The sequence below is a fragment of the Capsicum annuum genome, chromosome 10, assembly GCF_002878395.1.
Source record: "Capsicum annuum cultivar UCD-10X-F1 chromosome 10, UCD10Xv1.1, whole genome shotgun sequence".
Classification (NCBI taxonomy): Eukaryota; Viridiplantae; Streptophyta; class Magnoliopsida; order Solanales; family Solanaceae; genus Capsicum; species Capsicum annuum.
The window spans coordinates 88,546,003-88,555,185 of NC_061120.1; the positions used below are offsets into that span (position 1 = coordinate 88,546,003).

General features: G+C 28.0%; 1 protein-coding gene across 1 annotated transcript; it reads right to left on the reverse strand.

The window, feature by feature from the left end:
- Positions 1 to 1,909: 1,909 nt before the first annotated feature.
- On the reverse strand, positions 1,910 to 2,784 carry LOC107844238. The gene is made up of 2 exons (XM_016688701.2): positions 2,515 to 2,784; positions 1,910 to 2,212 (listed from the first exon to the last, which is right to left on the reverse strand). Exons 1-2 carry the CDS (start codon positions 2,782 to 2,784, stop codon positions 1,910 to 1,912), a joined length of 573 nt encoding a protein of 190 aa, XP_016544187.2.
- Between the last annotated feature and the right edge of the window lie 6,399 nt (positions 2,785 to 9,183).

The window sequence follows — 9,183 nt, forward strand, 5'->3', positions numbered from 1 at the left end:
GTTAGCTGTGTATTCAATTGATGATCCAACGCTTAATACTGGTAGAAAATAATACCATTTGAATGAGTACATAAGTGGATTTCGCATGCATGTTGTTGTTCCATGGCATACAGTTGATCGTATATTCATTCCTATCAACATAAAGTCCAAACATCACTGGGTTCTGGCTGTACTTTCTTTCAACGGTAGATGTATATACGTACATGATTCACTGTCATCTGCTGGTCATGATTCTGCTGTGCTTGCTTAAGTTGAGAAGTTAGCTGAGGTTATACCTTACTATCTTTTGGCATGTAAATTCTATGAGAAGAAGGGTATTGATATTAACAAACATCCAAATTACAAATTAAATGATAAACATGATCTTTTTGATGTTTACATTATGGAAGATTTGCCTCAACAACCATATGGCAGCTTGTAAGTTTTGAATATACATATTATTTATATATATATATATATATATATATATATTTGTATGTATGTATGTATATATATTCTCATGTTATACTAATACTTATTAATTTTCCTAGATGCAGGGATTGTGGGTTATATATTATTACATACGCTGAGTGTCTTACATTTAGTGGAAGTGTTCCAAAAGTTGACTTTGATCCAGATCTTCTCCACACGAGATACGCTTCAATGTTGTGACATTATGGTACAAAAAAATAAGAAGAGAAGGCACAAAGTGATGATGAAGCACCAAGTAGGCCTCGTTGGGAAACTCAGATAGCAGAAGTTACTGAAGTACATGATATTTGACTTTTATTTTGAGATGGATGTTTTTTATAACAATAAATATTTTGTTGACGATATTTTTGTTGAATATATTTTAGGTTTCATATGTTAATTCAATCATCAATGACAATATTTTCCTATGTTTAATTATTGTGATATTTAGTTTTTGTGTTGTTTATATTTCAATATTTAGTTTAGTTTACTATTATGCATATATACATAAATAAATATCTAACAAAGCATATGTATTTTAAGCATAATGAAAATGTATATATGTATTCAACGCATATGTATTTATGTTTTTAATATTCACATATATGAATTTATAAAGATATCCATTTATATATACGTATTTCTGCATAATGTATTTCATGTTTTATCATAATATAAAAGATACTTTATGTATTTTATTAATAAAAAAAACAAAAACTTTCCAACCAATTAAGAATAACAACATCAATAACATCATATTTGTTTAAGCATAAATAAAGTTTACATATAAATACAGTTAACACATATGTATTTATGTATTTATTCTTCACACATATGTATATACGTATTTACATAGATATCCTTTTGTATATATGTATTTCTGCATAACGTATTTCATGTATTATCATACTATAAAAATTTTTTTATGTATTATATTAATAAATTAAAACAAAAACATTCAATCAAATCAAGCATAAAAACTTCAATAAGATCAAACATTTATTTAAAAGTAAAAATCAAATATATTTTAATCATAATGAAAATGTTTATATGTATTTAACGCATATGTATTTATGTATTTAATCTTCATATATATATATATATATATATATATATATATATATATATTTCTGCACAATGAAATTACATAATATAAAAGTTACTTTACGTATTTTATTAATAAAGAAAAATAAAAACTTTCAATCACATTAAGCATAACAACTTCTATAAGATCAAACATTTTTTTAAAAGTAAAAATCAAATATATTTTATTCAAGGAAAAAAAAACTTCAATTGTTTATAATTAAATACATCAACCGACTTATCATTTGTTGTATTTCCTACATGAACGCCTATTGTGCCCTTTACATCCGTATGAACTAAAATAATTTTTACTTTTCTTTCCAAACAGATCTCGTCCGGACTTTCCACGATCCTTCTTTGCAGGCCTTCCAGACGATCACTTGTATTTTAGGGGCAGAACTACCTCAACCAAAATTTCATTTGGAATTATCCAGTCATCTTTGTGTGGTAGAGGATAAACTAGAACATCATATGTTCTCAAGACTGTTTTTGGCTTGTATAGATCAGAGCAATATGGTCTCTTCTTAAAATTCTTGCTATCAAGAACTGTACAAGCATGAGCACACGGTATCTCATCCAACTGAAATTCATTGCAAGAATGTTTCTTTTCCTTAAGACAAACAGTTAAATGTTTCTCCTTGTCGTGGACTATACATATATATTCTGATGCAGGTATAACCTGAAATTATTAAACAAAAATAATTTGCAAAGTTATATCAGAAACAATTAGGTATATGTATTTGACCATCTCAACATATGTATTTTTCTGCCATTCATATGTATTTTTATTACAGAATATAATTTATTTAATTTTTTATGTGAATACGAAAACATATCCATAAAACAAATGAAAAAACTAATATATCTATATTTAGTATAAAGAGTTAAATTTCATTATATCTTCATACGTGTACTCTCCACTTCATTCTGTTGTAGAATTTCTTGAAACTTACCAATAAGATTTGTAAAAGTATACAATGCCTGCTGTTTGTTTTCACAGTTCCATCTACCAAACATCAATCTAACTTCCTCTAGAAAATCATATATTGGTAATTCTCTAGCCAATACTAGTGCAACATTAATTGATTCGACAATGCTTAATGTCAAAGTCCATCCCTTATGAACTGATGCATATGATCTAGCCCACTTATCGTATTCCACCAAATTCAAGTAATTCTTTACTCTAACATCAACTGCCTCCACCTTCTCCATTAAACTGTTAAATTCAGTCTTTGAATATAATTTTGCCATTGTATAGAAGACATCGGATAATGCATCATGTTATTTTCTAAAGTTCTTTTCACATTTCCCCATAAATTCCACATACAAGCATAATGTAGTACATCATTATACACCTCACTTACAGCTTTTATGATGTTTGCATTATGATCAGAAATTACACATATTTCTCTTCTTTCATCATATGCTTCCTTCAGATTTTCAAATAACCAAGTCTAAGAAGCATCATTTTCGGAATCAAGAACTCCATAGGCCAAAGAAAATATATGTCCTGCATGTTTAAATAATTCATATAAGCATACATGATTTTTGACAAATCAAATAATGCAGATTTATATTATTACTTCATACAGTTGCAAAGATTCTAAACTTTCAGAGGATAACTAAAATTTCTACATATTTATATTTTAAATACAATTTGCTTTCAACAATAATAACTGAATCTCATTACATAAACAATATATATATGTCTATTCTAAATACATACAGCTGGAAACATATTTGAAATCAAATATATTTATAATTAAATATCTTACCAGCTCCATCCATAGTACATGCAGCTATGAAAATTCCATTATACAGTCCTCTTAGATGACTTGCATCAACAACTATGACAGGTCTACAATGCGCGAATCCTTGAATGAAGGCAGTTAGTGCAATAAATATATACAAAAACTCATTGTCTTCATTCTTTTTCATTCTTATATGTGAACTGGAATAACTAGTATTTACCACATGAATGTATGCAGGAAGTTTCCCGTATGATGTTGCTGGTTTCTCCTTAACTCTTCAAGTGCTTGCTCCTTGGCTCGCCAACACATAATATATGTTAAATCCATAACCATGTCTTCCTTCATGTCACTTCTGATTTCAGATGGACTATATTTCCGTTTATGGTATTTAAATTTTCGTTTGACTATACCACTAATCAACTTACTAGTAATTTAGGATAAATACTATCTTTGATCGGACAGGTATGTTCTGATAAAACTTCTTTGACATTAAACATTCCAGATTCACCGATACCAGATGCACAATAAAAAACCACAATTACCAGATCTGCACAACAACATATAACTGCAAAAAACAAATACATTTGCTCAAATACAATTAACCATCTGAAAAAAAACAAATAACTAAATGCATAATACACTTACCAGGTTTTACTCGATCTTACAGATAGTGTTCAAAACTTTTCACGAATTGAATAGTCCTTCATAACTGATTTTAATACTCTTTTTGAGATATAAACTTGATCAACCTCAATATGTTTGTGATATGGGTCGGAGATAATAACTCTACTTGTATCCATTTCAAATACATCCAAACATTCTTTTGATGGAGTAACTATTAACACTCTTTGAGTACTTGTATTTCCCATGTTACTCGCACTGACAGACATCTTTAGACTTTTCGAATTACACAATGATGAACTTACAATTCTGCTGAAAGTATCCCTGTCAGAAACACTCACATATAAAGGCAAATTACTCAAATCCTTCAACTCTTTTTTCTGCATAATATTAACTTTCAAACCCATGTCACTACGTATACGTATTTTCTCTGCACTATCTGTTAATTGATATTCGATTTCAATGCTTTTGCATGTCAAATCAACATCAACATAAGAAGAAAGTACCGTGTACAGTTGATCATATGTAGAGTTTACGCTCAACAATATCGCATCACTCATCTACTCTTCATATTCTTGCTCATAATTCCATCTTCCTGAATGTTTAAGAAGAACAACAATGCTTCCCATCTTGAATCTGTAGAAAATCACGAAATAGTAAAAAAAAATTAAATACCAATTCATAGTATACACAACAACAAATTCGCTAATACAAAACTACAAAGCGAATTCAAACAAAAATAATTTAATTGAAACCAGCTTATCAAAAATTAAAATTCAGATTAACGTTTTACAATTGCTTCTCAACTTTAAAACTTTATAACAACAACACCATATTTGAAATTGTAAAAAAAATGGTTCAACAATTTATTCCGAAAAATTTCAAAATTTACATACTATATCAAATTTTTGTATTCCACGAAAATTACACCTATTTGATACAATTTCTTCAGTAAATTTTTGAATATAATTATACTGAAACCACAAATAGTATAAAGTTTTAAGATCAATACCTGTAATTGCACAGTTTTTCTTTTTAAATGTGCTTCAGAATGCTAGTCGATGAGAAAAAAAATTACGTTTGACCAGTACTTCTTTAATTTGAATATGTATTTTGGGTTTTGATTTTAGTTTTTGTTTATGGAAAAATTTATTTGAATTTGAATTATTTGTTGTAATTTAACGGTGATGTAAAAAAAGAGTTTTAAAAGGTAAGGGAATCTGTCAATTAATTATGTCATAAATTAGGGAACCGTTTTTTACCATTTTAAACTGAAACTGATTAGCATTATATTAGGAAAATAATATTATGTTGTATATGTATTTAACTAGCAATAGTTTACTCAAATACAAAATACATATTGTTATTTTTTTTAATTTTAAAACTGTTGCTAGAAAAGTTACAATTAATGCTCTATAGTTGCTATTTATGAAAATTTCCCTTTAAAAAATTGATTTTAAATGGGTTCAAGGGTCCAGATGACAAATGTATAAATAGGAGTATTCAATTTACAAAACAGACCAAGTACAAGGGTCCACCAAGCTATTTTGCCAATAAAATATTTTTACTTGTGTGGAATCTTTATCATAATCTACATGTAATAGGACTTTAAGACATTAATTTATAAAGGTTAATGACAGAAGCATATTTATAGGTTTAACTTGACATACCAGTGTGACATGATTTTGTGCATAGGATTGAGATCAGATCATTATAGTGAGCCCGAATATTAGGGCATACTCGCTCTTGTGGCATAATTTTTAATTGGAGTCAGTTAAAATGTCATGCACTGATTTCCCTGATTTGAGATAATATATGATACATATGACCTATGGACAGACCATCATAGTGAGCCTACAAATGGCATATCTTATGTTAAACCATTGTGTAAAATCACAACAATAAGTATTTGGGAAACATATGTCTTATACTTGACTTGAATCGCCTTCGGTAGGCCATCATATGATTATTTACACTATAATTAGTTTATTTAGATCACCTAGGCAAATTATAGCTGTTATATTATAACGAATGCCTCTTTAACGTTATGTAATGAATGTCTCTTTTACGTTATGTAATGAATGCCTCTTCAACATTATGCAATGAATTAATGGATTTGGTGCATAAGTTACATATGTCATAACTTTTTCGTTTTGATATTTTATTCATATGAGTTTTTGTTATGAATTAAAATACTTGCTACAAATATTTTCATATTGTAGCCAAGAATCCATATCTATAGCCATGAACTACAAAGCACTATAACTGAAAAAATCTATATTTGCTACGAAAAGCTAAATTTTTTAGCCATGTCCTTAATGTGTGGCAGTTGTAAGGAGTAATGTCTAACTACGAATTCAAAATGTCATATTCAAATTTACATAAGGGTTATAGATTGTAGCAAAAAATATTTTTTATTTGGCATGAAAAGTCTAATTATTTTCGTCGTAACTATGTATATTTGCTCTAAACTTAAAAAATTATAGCTAGTAATTCATAAATATAGTTGAGAAATGACATAAAATTTATAAAAATTAAAATAAAACATTCTAAATTATGTAATAATAATAATGCAATATATTTGAGAAAAGAGTTAACAAAGGTTCAACAAAATCATTTAAAAAACAATAAAACAACATTTAACTTAAACATATTAATATACTTTTATAAAAAAAAAAAAAAAGAGAGAAAATACCCAATTATCCCCTGAACTATACCCAAAAAGACTATGACACACCTCAACTTAAAGGGGGTCCTATTATCTCCTGAACTAATTAAAAGTATAATTTTGACACCCTTAGTGCCTATGTGGTGCCTAAGTGGCACATACGTGGTACACACGTGTGCCTATGTGGACACTTCAGTATGTTGTGCCACGTATGTGCTATGTAGGCACCACGTAGGTGTCGAAATTACACTTTTAATTAGTTCAGGGGGGTAATAGGACCCCTTTTAAGTTGAGGTGTGTCATAGTCTTTTTGGGTATATTTCAGGGGAATAATTGAGCATTATCTCTAAAAAAAATATAGTTGTTCAAGTCCTTGTCAATCTTGATTCATTCGTCACTCCTTCACAAGTTGCAATAACAATTAAAACAACCAAATAAGAAAATGATAAAATATGTTAAAGTAACTAACAAAATCAATATCCATACTTGTTTCAAGCAAATGTCCGCTTGCATACTTTCTAGGGGGGGAGAATACAAAATAACCATCATAATGATAGCTATTTTCTATCTCATTTGGTGTATCCAAGCTTCCTACGAAATTATCAAACACGAGTTAGCTATATATGACCAAAAAAATATACCCCCTCTATTTAAAAAAGAATGATCTATTTTACTTTTTGGTCTGTTTAAAAAAGAATGATCCCTTTCCTTTTTTGACAATACTTTAATTTCAACATTCCACATGACATGTTTAGGATCACAAGATTAAAGGGCATTTTGATACATTTGACACAATTTTAATGTAAGGCTACAAGATTCAAAAGTCTTCTTTATGTTTTTAAACTTTGTGCCAAGTCAAAGTAGGTCATTCTTTTTTAAACGGAGAGAGCACAAATTTATCTAATTAAAAATATTAATAACAAAGTCAATATTGCAGGGAGTTATATTACCCTAATAAACAAGTTCTTCTATATATTGTGGTGGGACATTTTCTTTGATCAACGTTGATCTAGAACTCTTAGAAAGTTCTACATCGTCATTATCAGTCAAGCAACTAGTTTATTTTTGAAGACCATTCCTTTATATATCTGATTGTAAACAAGCATTGATAAGCTATAAAAATACAAACTCCTTCATTAGTACAAATATGTTCTAAATACTAAATAACTAATTTTACAAGAACTAATTTATGAAACGTGTGTTGCATGTTTATCTCAAAGTACGATAAATTTTGAAATGACACATATTATTAGATTTTCTCTGAGTTACAAAATACAAATCAAAACATACAAAAAAAAAAAAAATGACAACTTGCAAGTCCATGCGTTCAGAAAAGCTTACAAACTTGATGCTACTTCAACGGTATACAAAATACTTTACTTTAAACATAAATATACTCAAACATATATAAATATATGCATACAATAAAAATATTTATCACATAAAATTAACTTTCATGCAAGAAAATAAACTAAATCCTACATATATTGGCTCTTATCACGATCATGATCAACACAAATATAGTTACAGTTATATGAATCTTACTTTAATTGAAGACACATTAATATATTTTTTTTAAAGAAAAAAAAAAGGGAGAGATGATTATACATTGAAGAGCATAAAAATGAAAATACAATATGTATGAAAAATATTAGTATATTCAAATCTAAACATATGAAAGAATAAACTACCAATTATTATGAAAACCTATGACTTTCATCATTCTCACGGTAAGATAATTATCTTAATTTGATGTGCATATGTTAGTTTAATGAGAAATTTGAAGCAGCAACTTTTCTAAGGCATCAAATTAGGATAAAGAACACAATATAAGGCATCAAATCTCCCAGTGAAAATTAGACACTAAATCTATATGAGGCATTTCTAGAAAACAAAACAAAACAGACAAATTCTTCTAAAGGATATGATCACTAAGGCATTCTCAGAAAATAGAAAAATTGAATGTGGCATTTTTTAAAGGATGTGATCACTAACGAAATTTCACACTACTCAGTATGATCAATTCGTTTATCACAATAAATAACACAAACACCATGTTGACGCCCAATTTTGACCGCCCGCCCAATGCTCTTTTTAGGCTGCTATTTTAGTAAAATTATTAATTTTAAATGTTAGTATTTTTTACATAATTTTTCTTGCATCAAACAAATTTTTGACGTGTCACATCCATGATTTGAAAATATATGAATTATTTTATCACTTTTCAGTATCATTTTTATAATTCATTAATTTAAATATAATATTTCTCCACATAATTTTATCAATATTTTGTTAATTCTTTTTCGTAAATGTGCACACTCATAGTTTAGAAATGCATTGTTCATCATCATCATTATTATTATTATCAACAATTTTATATAATAATTTTACGTAACATTAATTTTTACATGCTTACTGTATTTTTGACGTCTTATTTAACTAACAACCTAAATTAAATTGATTTTTCTAATTTATTTAAATTCTAGCCTTTTCATTCAATTTATAACAATCTTAGCCTAATTTTATACAATTTATTACAATTCTAGCCACATTTAGTTCAATTTAAAAAGTCCCAATTCTTTTTCTTATCCTTTTAATCTTAGCCATGGA